The 25,182-nt window shown below is 40.2% G+C and overlaps 1 protein-coding gene across 5 annotated transcripts in view; it reads right to left on the bottom strand.

Moving 5' to 3' along the window:
* TRPC4 (transient receptor potential cation channel subfamily C member 4) overlaps positions 1-25,182 on the bottom strand; it is a 1,361,777-nt gene that overhangs the window by 7,234 nt on the left and 1,329,361 nt on the right. For 3 of the 5 annotated variants that reach the window (XM_069205494.1, XM_069205493.1, XM_069205495.1), the window contains one exon: positions 22,756-22,845. The exons of 1 other annotated variant lie outside the window; for it this stretch is intronic. In XM_069205494.1, coding sequence (XP_069061595.1) covers positions 22,756-22,845 — 90 coding nt within the window. Of the gene's footprint in view, positions 1-10,552; positions 11,221-22,755; positions 22,846-25,182 lie in introns of those variants that run through there. One more of the 5 variants, XM_069205497.1, reaches the window with a different exon arrangement.

The following is a 25,182-nucleotide window of genomic DNA, read 5'->3' as shown; positions in this document are numbered from 1 at the left end:
ATTAGAAATCTGAGAGAGGTACAAGGGTACAGGAAAGTTGGCAGAACAAAGAATAGCCTTAACACATCTTTGTTTTATTTATTGATCCCAATTGGGGCTGATAGGATCTGCTCCCATTTATTCTTGGACCCCACCTAGATACTTTGGCTCTTATCCCAGTAAAAGGGAGAAACAATTAGGATCCCAGCAAAGAAGGGGTGATTACCATCTAAATAGGAGACTATTTAGGGGCCCTACCTCAAGTTCATCTAGATGAAATAAGAGTTCAGTTTTGTCCCATTCTGAGCTTTTGGCACAACAAAACTGATTTCAGTGGGTGTTTGAGATGACATACATGACTTTCAAAGACCCCTGCCAGCATGCTCCGTGGAACTTGCCCAATCGTAAGGTTCTTTCATTTCAAGTCCTAAGGTAAAACTTTGACTTGGACTACTCGCTTAGTGTATCCGATGTCCATTCCATTGTGGTCAGTATAAAATCATGCCTAAGTTCCTGTTAACCACTTTAGTTTTTCAAGATTTTTTTTAAAAACAACTTTAGATATTTATAGCTATAGTTCCTAAATCCAAATTACTTTCTTCAATTTCTTGATGTATTATTATTATTATGTTTTTTCAAATTGGTTTGAGAATTTTACTTTGTTTTTTTCCTGACTTTAAAATTGTTAGTATTGAATAAAACTAAGAAATGCCTCTCTGGGGGGTTACCTGCTGCCTGCATAATTGCTACCAGGGTTCAGCAGAGATTCTCTAAGAATTGTATTTTGCCCACACCAGATTGTGTTTATTAAGTTGGTAGGGGTCACCCCTCCAAAATTAATAACCCAATTTCACAAAGGCATCAATTAGGGCTAGCCAGTCGAAGCGGGTGCAACCTTGACACAGCCATTGATTTCAATGGTATCAAGTGTCCTGAAGTACAATTACAAGAACAAAAATTTCACAGGTCTCAGGGACTCATTTGTCTTTTCTGTATTTTCAACTGTGCCCCCTCCCCTTCACTGCTCCTCAGATATATATGGGTGGTGTTGCAAGGAAACATGTAGGGCGTCATCAGTGGTCAAAGGTTGTGTGGTGTCACTACCACTATCCTTTGCTTTTTGGTAAGTCAATATCCATGGTTGAAAGTCTCCTAGTCTGTCACATGTCAGAATGTATCTGATAAAACCTAGATGCCCTTGGATAGGCCAAACAATGTGCTGTCATTTCCACTTTCAAACAGAGAAACTTAGAGGCAGATTTAAGACAAGTGGTGCTGCACCTAGTGCAGTGCCACTTTCCTTGCTCCCCTTAATGGCCCCTATGGCCACCATATGTGTGCCATTTTTAAAATACGGTGCAGGATAGGGGGCAATAGCGTCACAATTCCAGACACCATTAATGCACTCTGCAGGAGTAGCACTACAATTTTGGCACTATTCCTGCAGAGTACATATGGACCCATTATAAATAATGGTATGCCCCTTTTAATGCCTGCTCTGAGCAGGCGTTAAAAGTGGAAAAAATTGTGCAAGGAAATCTTAGATTTTCTAAGAGATTTCCTTGTGCCATATTTTCAGCCCCCTTAATGGGGGAACACCCCCTTGCATACATTATGCCTGACGAAGGCATAACATGTTGCAAGGGTATACGAAGTGGCGCAATGCATGCATTGCGCCACTCTGTAAATATGGCATGGGGAAAATGCCACTTTAGTGCTGTGTTAGCTTCCAAAAAAGGATGCTTTGACAGTTCTAAGGTGGTGCTAGGGGCTCTTAAATCTGCCCCTTAGTTTTTGGAGTACAATGATGCTTAATGATGAAGTTATATATTATCTGTTTATTATTTCAACAGATTTAGAGCCAACTTTCAGATATAGCTATGGTTCTAGCTGCGTTTCTAGCAGGTCATCTAGAGAAAACAACTTGTGGATCCGTGGAAGAATTTTGCTGGTCTCTTAAATACTTCACAAGTCAAGGTATAAAATCCTTCTATAGTCAGAAATCAGACAATGGTGCAACATAGTTAGTAAACCATGCACTTTAACAAAGTTGACTTCAGTTAGGCAAGTTAGTCTAAGTGCCAGGCAGATGTATGCTAACAGTCTTTAGATAGGCCAGGGAAAACATCATCTTGTTGTGCATACAGTCACATGTTCTGGGCATGCTAGGATAAATATGTAGCCTCATAAGCTGTTGTGGTTGCTGATCACTAACAAGTCTTTAATGAAGTTCTTCAAGTTTAATATTAAAAATGCTAATACTATCCCTGACTGGAATTTGCAATGGGAAAGCAGCTCTTTTCCTTCACCTATGTACATTTTCAATAATTTGTGCAACTCATTATAGGATTAAACGTACTTACAAGTAAATGCTTTCTTGGAGAATCCATATAGAATCATCAAAAACAAGGGAGTAAAACTGCTCAATTACTGGTAAAATAAGTAGAATAAGATCTAAAAGAAGCTATTTTCCTGGACTCTGGAGTATTATTTTTACCCTATAAAACACTTGCCAGCCATATTCCCAGATTAGTTAATTTGTCGATTTTGTGGCAGTGACTATTTGTTATTTGTTTCACAGTTATGTGGCTAATTGTAGTCTGCCATATTAGTTCCTGAAAATGGTCTTCATCCTCTACTCAGACTTAGCCAATTCAGGTACTATACTGTACTTATCCCTACTGTATGGCTCAATTAATTTAGCTTTTAACACTCACTTCACTTATATTTGGTGGACAGGTGTGCTCTCTCCACCATTAAGCTGATGCACACATGGAGGCAAAGTATAATTCATAACTTAAGTCAAGTAAAGTTTGCTGCAGCATAATACATGGAGAAGATCATGATGGTGATTCTTACAGATAACTTAAACAAGAAACCTCTATAAGCACCACAAACATATACCTGAGTGGATAACCACACTAAAAAACATACATGAATAGTCCTTGGTTGCACTCCTTTGTTTTCTCTGTTTTCATGTATCCTTTAATGATGCAATACTATATAGAACTTATCTAATTTCCTGATACTGTCTCTGCAGCCACATCAATGTTTATTTGCCACTTTTGCTTAATAAAGTTTCGAATAGATTGTACAATGGTGAGGATGTAAGCCATGTGTGTAGAAAGCATCATATTAGACTCAATTTAATCAGTATACATGTATGGTTGTGAGCAGAAATAATGTACCTTATACTTAACCTCTTTTTGACCCATATGTTTACTCTAAATGTGAAGAAGTAAAGGAACACTGGCGGGCAGTGGGTAACATAGTTTACTAACGCACAATGAATCAAAACTGCAAAATACTTTAAGTCTGATTCACAGAGATAATGTTGTGACTTATTTTGGAAGTACTCCTAGATTCCAGAAGTAGCTCAAGAATAATCCAAGAGTACCTTTGGCATACTTCTGAAATTCATAAGTAAGTCCTGAGTACTACAAGGGCAAATTATACCTACCTGTACTCCAGTCTTTGTAAATTTGGGATCGTTGATGGGTGTGTTTTTGATGTACATTAACTAAACTTCTTTAACCTGACCTCTTATTGTGAAGTTAACTCTGATCTTATCTGTTTGGAGTTATATTTGTAAACTAACATTTTAAAAGTCATTTGAAACCATAAACAGAAAAACAATAAATCATGCCATGAAACACTGCAACAAAAAAGCTTTTGTTTGTAAAGTAAAACATCCAGTAATTGTCATTGGGGCTAATAACTTCAGCACAATTCACAAACAAAGGCTTCACTTACACCCATAAATATAAAACTAAGCACAAGTTTGAAACTACAACTATGGTAATTCACAAATATTCCCTGTAGTACAAGGAAAGCTGAGCCAATGCAGAGATTTACACAGAGTGCAACTGCACAGTGGGGAAAGGGATCCTCTGTTCAATGCACATTTGTTTTCCTTCTTCTCTGTGGAGCAACACTTTTTCTGACATGCCTTAAAGATAAGGGGTGTTCTGCGTAACTTATCACCCTTGGAATTCCTCAAGGCTTCTATGGAACAAATAGCTTTCTGGGTGGAAATGGGTTGGAGAGGAGTTTGTGAATGCCAACAAACCCATAGGTTTGTGGCTGTTCAGGAACTCACAAGACAAACTGCTCACTTACTTTTCTTGGAATTTACTTCAGTGTAATTGCATGCACACATGGCATACAATTATTTATTTTTCATTGCGTTTACACCTGCTATGAATCATTTTGTTGCTAAATAACAATCATAAATAAGGATTGTAACTGCTCTTTAGATAACCCGGAGTAGCACTACAGAAAGTACCACAAGAGCAGCCACGTGTGCCTACTTTGTGCACCCCACAGCACATTGGTATTACAGAAAGGACCACAGTTGCTTGTGCTGCCCGTTTTGCTATACAGATAGTACTGGTGATTATGTAGTGCCAGCACTATCTCATGAGGGCATTTGCTCATTTGCATGGGGTGTGGCCCCATTCAAATGATAGAATCTCCTTGCCTCTGTACCCATGCCATATTATGGGCGCTGTTGCAAAGGGAAAGAAGCAGTCATGTGGTGCACTGAAAGTGTGCCACAACCCACCTGCAAAGGGATCTCTAATCCCTCCTTAAAGTGCAAGCAGGTTGCTGTTTGAACAGTGAAACATGGAGTGGCTTTGAAGTAGCCACTCCGTATTTCACTTGAATGAGCTGCCTCCAGGGTAGCATGACTTCACAGCTGCCTGGTACAGCACATTCAGTCTAATAGGGCACAATTTCCCTGATGGTACACAGTACACTTATTTAAAGGTATACAGTGGGCAAACAGGTAAAGTGCACCATATATGTAAAACAGCACCAGGTGTGAGGCCACTCATATTTTGAACTTGCTTGATTGAGACACAGGGCCAACTCCAATGACAAGCAAAGCCAGGGTTCTTGCAAAGCAAAAACTAAGCAAATATATTATGTTAACTAATATAATCTGATCTGTTCCCAAAGAACAGATTCTGCATAAATTGCTTACGACTCCTATAATGGATTGCAATTTATACAGCTAACTTTAGCAAAGTAGCCATTTTGTGGTTGCACAGACACACACAAACTTATAAAGACACACTGAAACATATGTGCTCTCTCTCTTCTATTTAGATGTTGTAGGATACCAACAGTTGAAACATGTGATCAGTGGACACTGGCACTACTTTCTTTCCCTGAAATTACTATTACTGAGGCCTCTGTGATTTTGGGATGTGGAAATAATATAGATTATAATTTTTTTTAGCAATAAATGGAAATTTTACATACCATGCTGATCTCCCCGTTTTCTCCTGTATTTCACTCAAGTACTACATTTACAGGAAGCTAATGAAATACCATCCAGTTGCGATATTCATGCAAAACATATAATTTCTAATCCCCCTGACTCTCGTTACCAACCAATCAGGACTATTGGCCACTTGTAATTTGGGTTAAAATTATTTACATTGGAACTTTAGTTATCATCGTCTCAGGGACACGTCTTCTGTAACATCACTTTAACTGTTGGCAAAACAATAATCCAACAGTCATATCCAGAAGCAGTTTTCACGTTATCACCTACTTTTGAAAACTTGCACCATCACCGCTTGCATATGGCTGACGTTTGCATATGGCTGACACTACAGGTAATGTACCATTCTATAGGCACTCCATTGGGAATATGGAATGTGTAGTGCATTTCTCAATTAGTTGCTGCCTGTTCATCGCTAATACACTGCAAGCACGGCAACCTTGTATCAAATGAAATATTTCCTCTTCCTGTATGCGAATACAAATAATATAAAATAATGCAGACATTGATGTGAATGTGCTGCTATTAAAAACACCTCTGGAATGGGGCACTGACAGAACCAACCTGCGGAATAGTATCAAGAAGTATTAATCCCTTTCCATGTCCTTTGCACATATTGATTTTGACACAAGGTATGATATCTCTCAATCAGAGTTGCTGGTTGGTGATGGGAGTTTTGAGCTGATGATGCTAACAAGTATTCGAATGGTGATATTTGGACATCTGATAAAAATTTAGATCATCATAAGCATTCTATTAGGAAAGTGAAACGTATGTTTGTTCAAGTCACAGTGGGCAATTATGAAACCACGGGTGGGAGGTTTCCTGCTTGACGCAGAACAAAGAAAGGGCATTGATCTAAAGCTGGAGTTTTTTGGTAAAGGTGTACGGGAATGTATTCAAAGATAAATTCCTGGATTACAAATTAGGGTTTGCAAAGATAAAACGTGCTGTGGGGCCAAGGCATCGTGGACCTGAACAAGGTTAGAAAACAGTGACCTCAATTCACAAAACGTCTAGGGCGTCAGGGTCATTGCTTTTGCACACAATCTCTAAATTTCAAGGAAATCTTCCATCAGGAGGAGCAGGTCCAATGCCAAGGCTTTTAAAGACTATTAAGGAACTCATACAACCGAGCTCCAATGAAATCAAGATTTATTAAGATTTTTCTGGAAACATCTGCTGTTATACAGAACATTTGCTTTAATTAAACACTGTGAGAAAAACTGTGCTATGAAATAGTGAGGCAGCAGTGACTTAGAGAGGAAGTGGTGAGAGATCCGGAAAAATATGTTATTCATTACTCAGCAAATGTGTTTCTCATGTAATACATATGTAATAAACCCAGTATACTGGAATGTAATGAACACGGTTTTGTGGCATTTTAACTCACACCTTAAAGTTCACAGAGAAATCCTATGTGATTAACCCACAGCAAAGTGCCACAACAAAGCACATGGTCCAGCACAAATGATAATGTATCATCTGCTAGTGCTGGACGCTAAGGATGCATCTATACATGGAAAGAATAATGAAAGCTTTCAGTAAATGAAAAGTATGAGATTTACCTATGGTCTAAAATTCCCTCTCCAACATCGAAATTTAAAAATGATGCCTTTGAGATCAATGTTCCCTCGTATGAAAACCGTTCAGAGTAACTCTATTGTTGGAATTTATTTTAATATATTTTAATAAATTATTTGCATTGTATTAAGAATTGAATACCACCTTGATTCTATTATATTTTCAGAATTCGAACTCGAAATGGCATGGGTGGAACATTAGGTGCATTCCAAAATAAAAAGAGGGCATACCACGATAAAGGGGTGGTTAGTGTATTTTTTGGGGTGGAAGGTTTGTTTTCCTTCTTTCATTAATTAGTGCCTAAAAGCTTCAAAAACAACTTTAACTGCTGCAATCAAATATCAAAATACGAAACAATGGAAGCATACACAGACAAAAGTGGAACTATTGACAAATGCATCAAGGCAAGTATTGAACCCTGGGATAACAGTCTCATATAACATCTCTAATATGTAGTCAGAAAAAAGGCATCATGTCATTTGATCATACAAACTGCATTTTGCTCAACGCTATTTACCTAGACAAGCCTTACTGTGTTTTTTCTTAAATCGGCAGTTCCTAATTAAAATAACTAGACTACTAGGCTAAAATGGAGGGCAGTGCATTTTTCGGGTGGTGGGTTTACTTTCCTTCTTTTATTAATAAGTGTCAAAAAAGCTTCAAAAAACAACAATAGATGCTGCAATCAAATGTCAAAATACGAAATATTGGAAGCATACACAGACCCAAGTGGAAATATTGACATATTTATCGAGGCAAATATTGAACCTGGGATAACAGTCTCATATAACAAATCTGATATGTAGTATATCATTAGTCAGAAAAAGACTTCATGTCATTGAATATTACAAACTGCATTTTGCTTAACACTATTTACATAGATAGGCCTGTCTTATTGTGTGTTTCTTAAATCTGCTGTGCCTATTTAAAAAAAAACAAAAAAACAGACTACTAGGCTAAAAATAACTACAAATTCTTACACTTTTCAAATTTCTATATCATTTTTTACATGCTGTGGAAATACAATATCCTGAGTAGTCTTTCAGCACATTCACATTCACAATGATTGTTTCATTTTAACATTTAAAATATCTTTCAACAGATTTGCCATTTCAAAGCATTTCACATGATTAAAAATAAACTATATATATGCATATATACATATATGCATATATACGTGTGTATATATATATATATATATGTATATATATATACATATATATATATATACACATTAGAATACAATTTATGGGTATGTATATTGCACTTCATATGTTTGCATACAATTAGTGGCAAGTGTGAATGATAGCAGAGATTCAGCGTTGGGGCTAGTACGATATCATGTACCCACTACTGTAGTTACTGGTGATAGTGGCTAAGACCCACTGTACAATTTCAACAATTAGATACTACAGCACACAAAGTAGAAGTCCTAAAATAAAACATGGCAGTCCGTCACAAAGTTCCTCAGACCGTAGTCCCAAAACAAAAGGTTTTTTGAATCTTAGAAATCTCTGTACATTCTAGTACACGTCACATCAGTGTAATAACCAGCCAAAATGTGTTTAGTCATGGAAAGTGACTTTTTCAAAGCTGTAAGTACATAGACCAAACACAGATACAAAATAAGGAATATTAGTTACAAAGTTTTAAATGAAGTCAATAGACTAGTGTAATACCCATGTTTTGGGAAATAATATACACAGGAATAAGCAGGAGTTCCACTAGTACAAAGACTGATGTCAGAAGAGATGGGATGTCCCAGCCCCAATACAGGTGGGAATTTACTGGGTCCTCTAAATTAGAGCTTTATACTATGTACCCCTTCTTGGACTGATTTTATTTTGATTCTGATTTTATTTACCTTGTATTTTATTTGATTATAGTTCATACTGTACTTACCAAGACCATAAATATTACATCACATTGAAAACACATGCCATGCCTCACTTCTGATGCTATATGTTTTTTTTACCAAAATACAAGTATGTATGTCAGCTTACAAATATTCTTTCATGCTCTAATTATCACTTCCAGGTGATCTCCTAGGTTGTGTAAACGACCCACTGGCTATAGTAGTCACTAAGTATTAGTCTTTAAGTCTTCTGGTACCATAGTTTACTTACAGCTTGGGAATGTAATATGTTGCACTATGTTAGTCATACACTTAAACATATCTTTCACCTTTTACTTATCAAATTTGCATTTTCTAAGGACTGCGCAACCTCCTAATCCCCACTGTAGGATCCACCATTTGTTACAATCATACTAAGGTGCTCATTACGAGTTCGGTGGACGATTTACATCAGCCGCCGAACTTTCCGACGGGGAAGTTGCTGCCATACAGGCTACCTCCTCGCTGGCCCCATTTCCTGCTAGGTCAGCGTGGGGAAACCTGACTTACCGCCCGCTAGTCTAGCGGGAACCAGCCTACAGCATTGTCTCTGGCTCGTAATCAAGTGCACAGTGCACTAGCACCCTCAAAATGTTCACTTCCTGCAAAGCAGGCAGTGTACATTGCAATGGTGCTGGCTAGGGGGGCACCTGCACTGCCCATACCACCATGAACCCGCTGGCGGAGAAGGGGGTCATAATCCCAGGGCAGCGCTACTTGCAGCGCTGCCCTGGCAGATTAGGACCGCCGCCACCTCCAGACCGCCGGGATCTCCGATCCTGGTGGCGTTGGTGCTTCCCTAGCGGCCCAACTGCCAGGGTTGGTCCGACCACCATCTACAAGTCTGGCGGTCTAGTAGCCACCAGACTCGTAATGAGGCCCTATGCCTTTACCATGTCAAGATTAATTTAGGCTGTTCCCTTCTAAGATCTTTTTACGACTATGCCTTCTTTCTTTTTACCTTATTTTTTCATTGGATTATATTTATCTTGTGGACTTGAACTCCTAAACACAGATCAGACACACAATGCGTATACATTAGACAGTCTAGTCACTTATTTTCTGCACGTATGGTTCCATCTTGGGTTCTCACAATTTTGGACCTTCTGGTACGCAGAAGCAACTATCTGGTCACGTGCTATTGTGTTACTTGGTTTGTATAGAGTACTCACTGATGGTATTTTTTCTGCCTCTCACAAACAGTTCTTCGTTCCTCCCCCCTCCTTCCTACTATGGGACTCTTTGGACTAGTGGGACTCACGCTTATTCCTGTGTATATTATTTCCCTAAAATATGGGTATGACACTAGTCCATTTACTATATTTGAAACTTTCTAAATATTAGAATAAGTATTATCCCTATCCTTATTTTGTATCTGTATTTGGTCTATGTACTTAAGGCCTTGAAAAAGTATCTTTCAGTGGTGAAACACATGTAGGCTGCCTGTTACAGTGACGTGACCTGGAATGTACAAAGTTTTCTAGGATTCAATAAAAACTGTTGATTTGGAACTATGGTCCGAAGAACTTTATGTGATGGACAGTCATGTTTTATTTTAGCACTTTTACATTTGTGGTGCTGTGGTATCTAATTGTTGAATATATATAAATATATATATATATATATATATATGCATATATAAATATAAGAATGAAAAAACAGTGTTTTTAGATCCAATTTCAAAAGCAATGTCTTAAAAACATTAACTGCAATTGACCATGGAAATGGAAGCGCATAAATGGTTTACCATTTTTCTGTACAAATAATTATGGTAAGAGAATTGTACACCAAAGAGTACTTAACTCGCAATTGGTGTAATAAATGGTGGTCTTAAAAAAAAGTGCCACTGATATTGTAAAATGTACACAATAAAAAAGTCATAAAGCACTTAAACTGAAAGAAATGTGGGTCTGTTTCCCATCTGCTGTCACTGTGCAATCACATCTGAGCAAATGGGATATTTTGAAAAAGACTTTGCAATAGGGTTGAGAACACTGTTGGACGCTGCATTCAAAGTTTTCAGAACTATGCTTAAAACCAGTGTTTTTCTTGATACTTTCAAGGGGTAATTCCTTTACATGCTTCAATTAATGGCTGAGCTAGAAGGTTATTATTTGGACAAAGGTATTTTCCTGTTTTCTGATTACTGACAGGACAGATCCTGTGAGTCCTGTAGTTGTAAACAAGGTGGAACTTTCTACTTCTTTATTTGTTTTCTTTTAAAATTGAAGCCAACGCATGTGTTGGGTTAGGTGGGGGAAGTTATACTTGTGTCTATGTCCATCAATCCTTCTCCATATAAAACGTCTCCATCAACGTCTGGATCTACCACTTCAGCTCCTAGATTTGTGGGAGCTTCTAGGTATTCAGTTGAATGCTGGTTCTGAATAGCTATCCTCAGTGAAAGAAGCACCTTCTTTAGGTATATGGAAAGTCTTTTCAACATCATTCCTGGGCAATGTTCCATCTTCTGCAAAGAAGAAACATAGGTTCACTGGGGAGTTCAGCTTCTTCTGGACAGGTTAGGTTTGTGTTCACATTTCAGTTGACAGCGGGGTGCAGGGCAGGACTTTCCACATGATTTATTAAAGGACACAGTTTGTTATGGTTTCCATATGTTGCCACAATAACAGTTGTGGTGTGTCATATTCCACCATTTGAGGACATCTAGATTATTTTCAAGATGAATAGCATGTTACATGTATCAATGTGCACACATGTTTCCAAATTAAGGAAAAACCTTTGACCATGTGCATGTCTAGTACAGTCATAAGACCCAACTTGATATAAAGTATCTGAATCATTACTGACTGGCACACTACAATTCAGACATTTTACAGAACACATACCACTATTTAAGAAAGCATTTAACATTAGAAGCTGGACACTGTGAACCTATAAATACCCATCCACTCTGAATTATAGAACATTTTGTTTTCATGGTGAATAATCAATGTTTATAATCACTTTCAAACAATACTGTTCATCTCCAGAGATGTGTGTCAACTATTGGTATTTCAGGCATGTTATGTTGCACTGCTGATAAATACAGAGAATTATGCAACATCTTTGACAGCAGGAACACTGTGAAGCAATATGTTTCAAAGAAAGGTTTAAATGACCAAAATTGTAACCTAAGATCAATGTGAGGGGGCGATTTACGTGAACAGTGTGCCACTGATTTTAATTTTACTATTAATTTCACTCCTTTTTACAACCATTCTACTTTGACCCTCTCCACCCTCTAGTAATGGTTCTAAGTATTTGTTTGCTTCAGTTTGGCTGCTGGTGGGAAAGATCACAAAGGCTTTTTGTCTTTGTAGGTAAGCTTGCATTCACTTGCTGCTAATATTCTACAACCAGTAGAAACAGACATGCCTGATGTGTCCTTTGTGGTAAACTATGCAGTAACACATAGGTGCCTAGAAAATGCCTAATAGAATAGATGAGCACAATCAAACGGTAGCTGCAAAATAAATAGTAGTAAACTCACTTTGATCACAGTTTTAGGAACTAGCACTCACTGCTTAGCTAAAAGACTTGGACTTCATATTCTTACATATTTCACTGGGACATGGCTAACGTGATAATGAATTGAAACAGGTACCTATGTAGTGCAGTGGTGTCCTCTCCCTTTTGCTACCATCATTTGCTGAGGGCCAGAGGCAGAGAAAAATGTCAGAAATTTCAAGGCAACCTCTAATCTGGGCCCGCATGCACAAGGCAATGAGGAGCATATTTGCATCATGACTCCTAACACTTTAGGGGACTAGAGTCACAATACCTTATATAATTAAGTCACGTGACCGTAAATGGCTCTGTTGTGGGACTTTGTGTATTACTCCTCAGACAGTAAAACAAAAGAGGACTAGATGTTGGCAAGATGGGCCATCCTGCCAGGATGGCGGGGGCAGATCTATTCCCTGTCCCAGTTTCACTACAAAGGGCTTGCCTCCAGCACACACAATGGAAGAACTTTCCAGAACCAGATGTTGGGGTAGCATAGAGAATCACCCCACTTCAAAGTCTGCCACAAAGTGTACATGCTGAATCCTCAGAACATCACTTTAGTACATTTCCACACCTGTGGAAGACTTCAGAAGGACTGCCTGGACACCCGGAGTTCTGCCCTGCTGCTACTAGAGGACTGCCCTGCTCCTTGAAGGCCTACCTCACTGCTAGAAGAAGAACTGGACCATCTCCTTGAACCCAGGACCACCAGAAGTGACTCTAAGGGCTAATTGGCTGGTCTCCTGTGTGAGCTACAGTGACATATAAAGCTACTTGAACCCAGCATTGAACCCTGTACTTGGCCTCTGCTAAAGTGGAAGGGGTGTTAGAGGTGCTGCTCCAGGCTAACCCTAAAACTTGGGACTCAGAATATTTTTCTCTAAAAAGTGCATTGAGAACAGACAGTAGGCCATGGCCTACCTGCCAGCTGATCCACCCAAGGTGCATCACTGGTTGGCCTGAGTTTGAGGTAGCTCCTGCTACATTAATGTCTGCAGCAGCAACTCCTGTTCAGCTGAATCTCTCAGGAGAAAGTATGTGGCTCTGTGGAGCCCTTATTGGCTACAGCCTACAGCTTCATCCTGCTGTTGATTTTCAGCTTCCAAAGTCCAAAGGTAAAAATCTTCAATGCGACCTCATCCAACAGTTCCTCGATGATGACATCTTCTCCTCAGACACCGCCTGCTTCCTTGTACCTCTGAAATCCTAATTCTCTGGAACTTTTTCCTAAAAAGTTTCCCTAAGTCCAAAGATAATTGGAGACCAGGCCCAATCCATCATGTGTATCTGACCTGTGCTCCATCGCAGTCTGCCTTAGCCTTTGACTTTGCCCCAGTCTCACAAGATCAGATATTTGCAGTTGGCATTAGGCATTTGTGTGATGCAAATATAATTTACACATTGCTTCTAAGGTAAGGCTGGCTGCTTTGTGCCAAGCTACCAGAGGGTTAGCCACAGGTTAATTTGGTTACTTTTGTGGTTCACCCTGACAAGGACTGTTGCTGTTGACAGAATGGGTTGCCACTTCCCTCAACCAGTAACCCAATTTCCTAAACCAACTGTGGAGTAAGTAGCAGAGAAGATGAGGTGTATAATGTGTGAATTCACACATTTTCCCACTTGGAGTGTAGCAGGTACCTAGAGGAAAGGCAGGCAAGCTATCCCAGATACATTAGTATCACACCAACTGCAATCAAGGTGATGACAATTAGGTCAAATCACCTGACTGAGCATTTATTAACTATAGCCTTGGTTATAGAAACATTGTGATAGGACATTTGAGTAACAAGCAACTCTCATAATCAAGTGTATATGATAAGAACATGGAATGTCCTCACTAGATTAACGTAAATCTTAAAGGGGTTCCTGATACTGAAATGTTGTTGTAGTGCAATGGAGCCCCGTTTGCCTATTTTGCTTGGAATTGATTCGTTAAGTGCATTGTAAGATACAAAGGCTGTGACCTGAATTGAGGTTGCTATAGCAACAATTATGGACTACTAGGATGCCCTGCAGAGTGTATTCAACTCAAAAGTAAGAGCTTTTAACCAAGAGTTATATGTGCAAGTAATTATTAATTAGTTTTGAATATTACTCAATCTAATGTAAGTCTGAATATTATTAACAAATAAGAAAGAAACTACTGTAAGAATGAGTGCAGATAAGAACTATAGTATTTCTATACAAAAATAATAATAAATATAATATATAATCAAAATGAGAGAGAGTAGATCAGCTGGAATCCCCCAGCCTCCCTGAAATAACCATATACAAATCAAAACAAGGCATAACCTGTGAGTCTAGTCCATCTGGGCGGTACCAGCATGAGTGATTTTCCTATAAAGCTTTCACCCTTTCAGGAAATCTTAAAAGCATGCTTTAAAGAATGGACACACATGAAATCTAGTTTTCAGCGCACACAGATTTTTACCTTTGCTGCATTGCGTATTAGATCTGGTAAACACCACTGGACCTAAGTAACAAACTATTCATCCATGCCGATAACTAGCACTCTGGAACACATCATATTAATTTGAGTAAAACAGTAACAAAGTTCTTTAGTTTTCAAAATATCTTGTTTGGCAGTATACAAAGTATTAAAGCAATTGAACAGGAAAGCATGTTAAAGTCTGCACACTCCTGGTATTGTCATAATGTGAACATCACATGACTCAATTCAATTTATTAATGGTTGAGCTGAAAGCAAATTCATTCTTGCAAACAAATGATTGTTAATTGTGATTGCTGACAACTTTTCAAGGGCAGCAACATCAATTTAAAATTACATTAATATTTATGCAATTAACTTTATACTTTCAATCAGCTTTATTGTGCTGTAGTTATAAAGAGCTACCAATGGAAAACATCACAAACACATGGCGATAGTAAGCAAACATCAACACCACATGCACTTCATTGAACAGCAAGCAATTTCAAGAGGAAATAAGTGAAAGATGCAATTACCTTGCAGATGCTACTATCAACATCAAAGTAAAAAAAGCACTGAACAATTTCTCTTTTCTGTCCACGTACACACAGACACTTCATTAATTAGACAAACTCTATCTATCTATCTATCTATCTATCTATCTATCTATCTATCTATCTATCTATCTATCTATCTATCTATATGTTAGACCGCTCAGCCTTAGGATGCCTTCCTTCTTCACTTTTTTTTACCTTGTTTTTTGCTCGTATTAGGATTCTGCACACTTTACCGTTGCTAACCATTACTATAGTGCTTGTGCTCGCTATTATAAACATAGTAATATTGGCTTATTCCCAATTGGCTTATTTAATGTACTTATAAGCCCCTGGTAAAGTGGACCTCCATGTGTCCAGGACCTGTAAACTTAATGCTATTAGTGGGCCTGCAGCACTGGTTATGCCACAACGTAAGAAGTCCTTTAAACATGTCTCAGGACTGCCACTGCAGTGTGTGTGAAGCTTAAACTGACATTTCAACTTTGCAAAGTAAGCCTTTTGTCAGGCCCAAGCCTTCCTTTTAATACATATAAGTCACCCATAGGGTAGGCCCTGGACAGCCCAGAGGGCATGATGCAATATATTTGAAATTTTAGACATGTACTTTTAAGTTGTATATGTCCTGGTCACAAAAAACTCTTACATTCATTTTTCACTACAGCAAGGCCTATCTCTCCCATAGATTAACATTGGAGTTGCCTTATTACATTTTATAAGTGTAATTTCAAAATGGGAAGTGAATGCTGGTTCATGTTTGTTGTCTCTGGAATCACAGTTCAAAAATACTAACTTATTGTGAAGTCGGACTTTAAATGGCATTTCTGAAAATTCCTTTTTTAGAAAGTTGGTGTTTTCTTCCCTTAGCCACGTAGTCTCTGTATCCTGTCTCTGATGACATGAGTGGGTGCAATTGGCAGTTGGGCTTTGTGTATTCCTCCTAGGCAGCCAAGCACAATGGGAGCTTAGGTGTGACTTGATGGGTCATCACTGGCATGTTGAGAAGGAGGGCTCGGACACAGCCTCACTTACATCTGAATAGGCTGTGTTCTGTCCACATATAAAGGGCCTAATGATGCTGCATTGACACTCAAGCCAGCTTGGAGGCAGGGAATTATTTGCTCTTCAAAGACACTGTATAGAAGTTTTGCCCCCTTCCACAGCCAGGGCACTATGGTATAAAAGATGCACCTCAGACGCCACCACTTCAGTGCACTTCAGGACCTGCAGATACTCTGCCTGGAAGAGGGACAGCTGTGCTGCTGAAGGACTGTCACTCTGCTGGACTGTGCTCTGCTGAACTCCTGTTTTACTGTGCTGACCTGCTGTCTTTTGCCCAATTATCCCAGTAAGGAGGACTGGACATGGATCTCTTCACTCCGCTGGTGGAGTTCATGGAGGTTTGCCCACTGCATGCTCCCTACAGAGTGCAGAGTTCCAAAAAACTCAGCAGAGCAGAGTTTTTCCTCCCCCACGGCTCACCAATGATAGGTTGGCCAACATGAGAAAATCATACGCAAGACTACTTCCTGGTGAGAAAGTCAGCGATCGTAGTAGGTCGCTAACACTTGCGGTGTGGAACCTGCTGCTCGCATTGAAGAAGCTGCTGCTCCAGTAGAAAATCTACTTGGGCAGCAGAAAGAAGCAGGGCTTTCTTGTGCTGCGCGCTGTGCCATTTGTGCTCATTTTACAGGCACAGACCAAAGTTCCACCACCAAAAATCAGAGCGACTTACCGCACTTCGCTGCTCACGGAACTGTGTGGAGCGGGTCAGAGGTTTTTTGCCACTTTGCAGAGTTCCCCGTAACAAACTCCACAAACTCCACCAACACCACAAGATAAAAAAGTGAGATTATTGCCATAATAACGTATATGACAATTACAAATACTGATATAAGAAGCAAAACAATTGTAAAGAAAGAAAGACAATAGCTAGAAAAGTAATTGCAGTAGCCAAATAAATTTGTTTAAATAAATATAATTAGATACCAAAAGCCACAGTTTTATATATATATATATATATATATATATATATATATGTATATATCTAGGTAGTTATAGTTAGGAGTATGTTTGTTACTGTTTGACGAATCTTCCAGAAATTTTCCCAAAACAAGTGTTGCAGTGATTCTTGTTGTGCACGGAAGGTTTCGGGGTGACCCATCAAGCGGGGACAGAGAAAAAGGAGTAGGTGAAAAAAGGTGCGTTTCCCATGTTAATTCCCATGGGACCTTTAGACACGTCTACAGCTCGAAACACTGGACAGAATTACACCAAATTTGGCAGAAAGCTAGCTTTTGGTAGGCAAATTATGCTTTTGCTTATTTGGTGTAAATCCATTCAGTAGTTTTTGAGGTTTTAAAGGGAAAATAAATGTATCTCTAGCCGTAATGATTGTGATTATTTTGTGAATAATTAATAAAAATTGCGAAGTTTTCACGAATATGCATGTGAAAAGGAGCATTGCAATTCGCTGACCACAGCCTGACTAGAAAGTTGCAGCCGACATTTTATTTCACTGGACACAATCCTCAGGAGTGAAACTCCAAATTGAAAGTGGCATCAGAGGTCAGGGTGAAGGTACCCTTACCCCAGGTGTAGTTGTGTTTTCGGGGCAAATTATGAGTTTAAAATAATTGTGTGCCACCATGTGCGATATTCACAAAAATTTGCAAATGTTCCTGAATTATTCACAAATATGGAAAAATGTGAAACAAAACCCACAGACTTAGTCATACACTAATTCCTTCACTCATACATGCACTAAGAGACTCATGCGCCCACTCACACACCCACTCAGACACTCATGCACCCAATCAGATGCACTCAAACGCACATATCCACTTTCAGACCCACTAAAACACTCATGCACCCACTCACAGATCCACTGACAGATACATGCCCTGTGACCAACCTGCATGGCCCAATGGCAAAGAATGTGCGTGGCAGGGGTTGGGTGGTTATAAGTTTATAAGGGGTTGGGTAGTTATGAGTTTATAAGGGCTTGGCTGCAAGGCTTTGTGATGGCCATGAGCAGCAGGGGTTGGAGTAACATATAGTAATTTAAATTGCTTTACGTTAAAAACCATAGAAATTCACTGCAAAAAAACAAAGGGTACAGGGACGTTATAGTTAGGCTCTGAATTTGCTCATACAAAACCATGGAAATTCAGCAGCTATAGTTAGAGTTCTTTTAAGTAACTAAAACTCATGCCCAAAGGTAACTATAACTTGCGACTTTGCTATGCACAGCTAATTACGCCACATATCATTGATGAGATCTTGTATTGCATCTTTGATATTATCACTGCAACATTCACAATAAAATTATTGATAAGAAAACTGTGCATTGCAAGGGTGCGAGTTACAGCTACCTTAGGGCACAACTTATAGTTAATTAAAGGAACTCAGCTCCTCATGCCCCTCACAGATGATGTCTTTGCCACAAAGGCCAACTTTCAAAACACAATGACCGACATTGCCAACTGGATGAGGACCAACTACCTCAAACTCACTCGGACAAAACAGGGGTCCTCATATTCGGGGATAGGCACTTCCACAGTAACGTCACCTGGTGGCTTTCAGCACTCGCCCCTCAGCCACTCCGACCAGCCGCACACACAACTTCAGTACCATCCTGGGCACCTAACTTACCATGAAGTAACAGATTAACAATGTCTCCTCTGCCTGTTTCCACACTTTCTGTATGCTCCTCAAGATCTTCTGATGGCTAGCCATCTCAACCAGGAAGACAGTCACTCAGGCCCTCATTTCCAATGGTCTCGACTATGGTAACGCACTCAACACCGGAACCACCAAACAGCTCCTGAGCTGACACCAGACCATCCAGAATTCTGCAGCAAGACTCATCCTTAACCTCCCCAGAAGAACCAGCATTGTCCCTAACCTCAGGGACCTCCACTGGCTCCCATTCCAGGAAAGCTTCTCACGCACACCTACAAAGCCCTCCACAAAGCTGGACCTGCCTACATAAACAACCACCTGGCATTCCACCAACCAACCAGAGAGCTCTGCTCCTCCACCCTCACCCTGACCCATGTCCCCCGCAGCGAATGCTATGGAGGGCACGCCTTCCCCTACCTCAGCACAAGTTCCTGGAATGACCTATCCCTCCACCTGTGCACCTCCCCCTCCCTGAAGGACTTCAGAAAGCAGCTCAAGACCTGGGTCTTCGGCCATCATCACCTGCCAACCAAAGCTCACAGACGCCACCAGTGCCTGGAGACCTTCCGGGGTGATAACCCATGCTTTACAAGACCTACTGATTGATTGATTGATTGATTGAATAGACAAACATTAATTTTGCATTGCCACTACTCACAGGATCTGTAATGTGAATGTGCAACTACCGTAACCAAAAAAGGTGCATAGTATGAAAAAATGGGAGGTCCCTCGCCTTGATGTATAGTAAATGTGAACATGTTTCTTATGGTTCTACTGTGCAAAACACATATTGCTTAGAGTCCTTATGATTAAACAGTACATATTATTAGGAAGAAGGTGTGTGAGGGCAACCGGGCAGTGCAACAGTATCTATCATATGTCATTCATAAATTTATAAACCCTTAGGCTACACTGCCCAACCGGAGATTCTATTTACACTGGATGTGTGGGTTACAAATTACCTATGGTAGCATTCTGCTTCTACTTACCAGAAATCTGACTTGAAATGACAAGTCACTGGAAATGGAAAAATACAGCACACCCCTATATGAATACATGATTTGCTGCTACTATCAGGAGTTTTCTTGATCGCTCAATTAGAACTTAGATTAAGGAGAACAACCATGTCACCAGACCAGTATAGTTTTAAAAATGTTTATAATCATATGAGCAGATCTGTTATGGAGAAGGCCTCTAAAGTATATCACTGGGAGATCAGGTACATTTCTAAATATGTGGTATTCAACAGAACTGAAAATGTTTAAGGATTCATAAAGAAATACAACCTTTTTGAAAAAAAGAAAATCCACCAAGAGACATGCAAAATTAGAAGGAAAATCATTTCAGACTTGTATGTGAAAGCAAAGAAGGTTTGGTACTCACTAAAATGATCTAGGATTAAAAATTCCACGAAAATATTGTTTCAAATAATGAATACCCTGGACCATCCCATTGACCACTTTGTAAAATGTAATCATTCTGTTGCCTGGGAGATGCCCTACAGAGAATCACTGATACATTTAGAGGCATCAAGGAGAAGCTCAAATGATGGGAAGAAACTAATTTGCACTAAACTTTCTTTACCAATAAGGGATTTGTTTCTTGGTAGCTCCTGCACTCCCTTTCAATATTAAAAGCTACAACATATCACAATGAGATAATATCTGTCCCAGTCAAAATTGACAGAATGTTGAAATAATGAACTTCTATTAGAGATCACAGATTTTGTTAAAATCTTTTTATAGATGTTTTCTTGCAGACTTACTAAATTTGGTTTGCGTAACTCCTTTAATGAAAAAAGAGTATTAGACCCTACTGAGCACAGTCTGGTGTCTGTCCCAATAGAGGTACAGGGACACATTTTAATTTTCAATCATCTATTCCAAAAGTTATGAATATTTGTGCTACAGCTTGCCTTGTCAGCTACATTTAAGTATCTTGATTACTCTCCTATGTTGACCAAGATTTATAATGTCATTGTGGATGTGGGCTTAAACATTGTTTGCCAATGCAAAACCTTGATTCCATCTGTGCAATGCCTACTTTAATATTTTGCCTGTAAATTGTGATGCCCCCTCCAGTGGCTCAGGCCTATACCTCTGTTAATTAACATGAATATACATTCCTGATATCAAACAGCAATTATCCTGATGGTGTGTTGCTGCCACTTTGCAAAAGTATTCACCATTATTTCTTTGTATATTGTCCAGAACTCCTTTGGTCTCAGTGATTTGAAGACAGACCTCCAACTGCTTTGGATAGCACACTAAAATAGATCAAACCGTGTTATTCAATTATACTCACAGAAGACTCTAAAATCTCTCTCTCTGGTGTGCCCAAGAGGACTCCAGTGGTGATATCTCAGTGCAGCAAGAAGGCTGGATTATGTAAATGCAGTCTTCTCAGGCTTCATTAAATTCAGAGTCAGATTCCTACAGATTGCGGCAGCCAAGTTGCTTGTATGTGTGAAGAATACCTCCTCTGGTCTTACATGGATGATTGCCAAGAATGGGTCTAAATTACAATAGCATCAAGACATCACAAGATCTTTCAAAGATGGTTGCCCACAACTGGCATACTCATATTAAAACCTGTAATTTCTGATTGTTGCTGGCTTATAGCTCCAAAGATCATGATGTGATAACTACTAGTAATGAATCTGCCACACTAGGAATCGATGGTTGTATTTGTGTATGTTACCGGGGAAATGTTTATACAATGAGCCTATTTGCAGGAAACAGTAGAGTGGTTTCTATGGACATGGAAGCATGGACAATCATTTACATAAGCTCAGAAGGTGGGGTAAAGATATACATGCGTGCATTTTTAACAGTGAGCAGGCCATCTTTCTAGTTGTTGAGAGCATATGAGGAGAATGCTTGTTCAATTTAACTTAATATTCTTAGCCTTGTAGATGATGCATAAACAGCTGAACATGAGGCATGAAGAAAGGGGTTGCCAGAGAAGGTGACAGTAAGTTGGGGTGATATGGTTAAACATGCACTGACCACATATTAGATATGTGGTTGCATGCTCAATTAATACTGGTTGTTTCAACTTTCTGCCATCACAGTCAGAGTTTTGGAGTTTTCCAAGTCACCTTACTTTTCCTCAGTAAAGACAAAAGAGATTTTACCTGCTGACAGGCTAATTACTCTCTATTGAAGATGAGGAGCTTAGCTGTGGGACCCACATGGAAAATTTGGGCCCCAGAATTTTGAATGGTGTTGTGGTCAGCAACATCTACGAGAACTGATGCATCACCTCCAGATTACTGTCAAAATATGGTGATGTGTATTTATTTATAACATATTAAATCATGAGCAGAAATGTAATCACCTTTCCTACCTGAGTGAAGACCATTTCTCATTGAGGTTTGAGTACTTTGTATTTATGGTAGTTTGCCCAACTTGTATTACTCAGGCATTTTCCTCACTGCACAAATACTTTCAGGTAAAGGCCTTTCATGGTTTTACCAGTTTTGTCACTCAACAGGCATTTGGCAAAGCCAATAATACATCGAACAAATGTTGTACTTGTTGCCTTTAACAGTGCTTGTTTCCTCAGAGCCTTATAGAGTGAAACACTACTTTGATAGAATAGAACATTACAAACATTAGTATAGTACCATTCACATTTCCGTCTGAATGTTAGTAAGTCATAAAACTATTCTACCACATACTGAGGTTGATACAAATGTAGTTCTCCTTACCCCTAATCTGTAAACCATGTCTTATCATCATACTACTTTCATCTCTGTCAAAGTAATGTTTGTTGTTGCTCATGAATTCCGAAAGCATACTCAAGATAATGTAACTAAATACTATACCTTGAAATTCTCTTCTGTGAGTCCCTCTTCAGTCTTGGCGTCTCTGATCATGGCTGCAACATATCTCTTCACCAGGTTTCTCATTACCTCCTGCTCATAACACACGTAAACATATGCAGTCAAAAATTAAGTATTATGTCTATCAAGATAAATGTCCCTACTCTGGCATTTATGTTCATAAAAATCTATGGCTCAGATTCCCAGAAGTTTACAACAAAAGCAAATATTTCACATTGTCTGCCAACATGCTCATTGCCCTGCCCTGCAAAGGGGGCCTTGAGTTAGAAACAGTGACCATTGTGGTGCAGGTAGACCCCTCATGAACACAGATGAAGTAACAAGCCTTTTTCATGCATATAAAAATTGGTGAATCCAGGTTTCAAAGGAAAATATCTTTTTTTGTCTGGCTCTGTGTGTGATGTTGCTGAATACACATTGTTCAGACACTTTTGCTTATCGTATTACATTTGCATTCGATTCTAGAAGTCTGTAAAAGGGGTTATTAGTGATGTGCAACAGAGGGTTATCAATGAAGAGCAAGAAATGTTTGCTTTTGAGAATATATGTACCTTTCTGTAGGCCATTTCAGCATTTCTAAGAGGGACTCCCTGTTGTCTATTAGTACTTAAAGCAGGCATAATGTAAATAAGTGTGGTCTAGAGCTAAATATGATGATGCCTTCCTAAGGTTCTTGCTATGATTGGTGTAATTGCCAAACCACACATGTATCTTAACATCTCCACAAAACATAAGTGAGCCTGCTGAGCTGGCCCCCTCTTCCGCAGGACCATCGCAGGCATTTAACTTGTCCTGAATCATTACTGTTCCAGGACAGTGCTTTCCCAATTGTCCCCTTGGTTTAATTTCCCTGTCATTTAAACAGAAGGGTAGCTACTAGAGTTTGGCCAGAGTGGGTGTGGCCTATGCAGCCAAAATGGTGATCGTGGGATAAAGGAACTCCTCATCAATCCCCATTATCCATTAAATTTCCCTGGCCTTGACCACCATCGTCCCCTTAGGCCCAAGCACCACATCACTCTGGGTGATGGAGGTTCTGGGGCACCGTTGCTGATGCTGTGTGACTGTGGGAGTGCCTGTTGTGACTGGCGGCCTAGGCAGCCTTGCGTTGGACAGCATTGCAGCCTGGGGCTGGGCCTAGTGATGGTGTGACTCTAGCTGTTTATCTCTCAAAGTGAACACTGGCCTTTCCCCTGCTTCCCTGCCCGCAGCTGTGCGAGGTGCCTACCATCTCCCCCGTCATTGGGGGCCTGAAAAAGGGATTGACTCACTGGTACGTCATCCAAGTGGACTCTGGGGAGCACTTCAGCCTACAGAGGCTCCGTCCGAGTGGGGCAGCAGCGGGTGCATGTAGTGAAACTGCAGAGGCCTTTTGGGCCCCCAAACTGGGCTCCTGATCATCTGGGCCCTGCCCCCTAGTGTGACCCTCGAGAGCCAAAGGAGACCTCCAGAACGCATGGGTGGCTGCACGCCTGTTTGAGAAGGGCATTGGAAGACTGATTAACCTCTGCTTCGTCCCTGTGGACTCTGGGGAGTCCTGTGGCGATAGGGGTTCTGCCCCTTGTGGAACAGTGGCAGGCAAGTAGAGTGATGCTACAGGGGCTTTCTGAGCCATCCTGGACTGTGTGTCCAACTCCTGGGGTTGCACCCCCTGGCTTGGTCTCATGGGGTGACGGAGTACTGATGGGCGGAGATGTGACTGAAGCACCCAACTGTGAGGGGCCCTGTGGGCTGCAGAGTGATGTTGAGGCCACACTGTTCACAATCTGATGCAAGCAGAGGCCTACAGTTGGAAAGTGCAGACCTGAGGACGCATAATGTGGAGGAGGTAAGCAAGAGCCCACTTACCCCAAGTATTTTGCTGTGGGTGAAAGACATGCTTTGGGGAGGCACTAAAGAACATCTGCACTTTTGCATGCCTGAGACTAGACAATCCTACTTGGTCTGGGGCATGGCATGTCCACTCCCCCGTGCCAGTATAGAGCCTGGATACATTCATGAGGAAGCCTGGAGGAGGGTGGACTGATGTGTTGAAGCCCAAATGCACTCTGATCGGGGCACACAACTGATGATCACTTGGAATCCAGTGGTGCAACAGGGGCCTGGGCATAGCATGCTGTGACTGACCTGCAAATGTCCCTTCAGTGGTTGGCCTTGCGGTGCGTCAATAGCCACACCCCGTATCTCTACTGGCTGGATTACCTACATTGGGGGCACATCTGTGGGGGAACCCAGACCGTGCCCTACCAATCGTTCCTAACACTGTTCTTCACGATGTCCACGATGTCAGCTGGAGGCCAGGCGCCCTGGTGGCATTCAAGCAGCTGCTTCTCTCATCCACTGTGACAAGGAATCTACTGGCGCCCAATAGCCATCGAAAATGCACTAGTGGTGGTCAATAACTCATCC

This window comes from Pleurodeles waltl, chromosome 8 (assembly GCF_031143425.1).
Source record: "Pleurodeles waltl isolate 20211129_DDA chromosome 8, aPleWal1.hap1.20221129, whole genome shotgun sequence".
Lineage (NCBI taxonomy): Eukaryota > Metazoa > Chordata > Amphibia > Caudata > Salamandridae > Pleurodeles > Pleurodeles waltl.
This window is presented reverse-complemented; position numbering and strand designations above follow the sequence as displayed.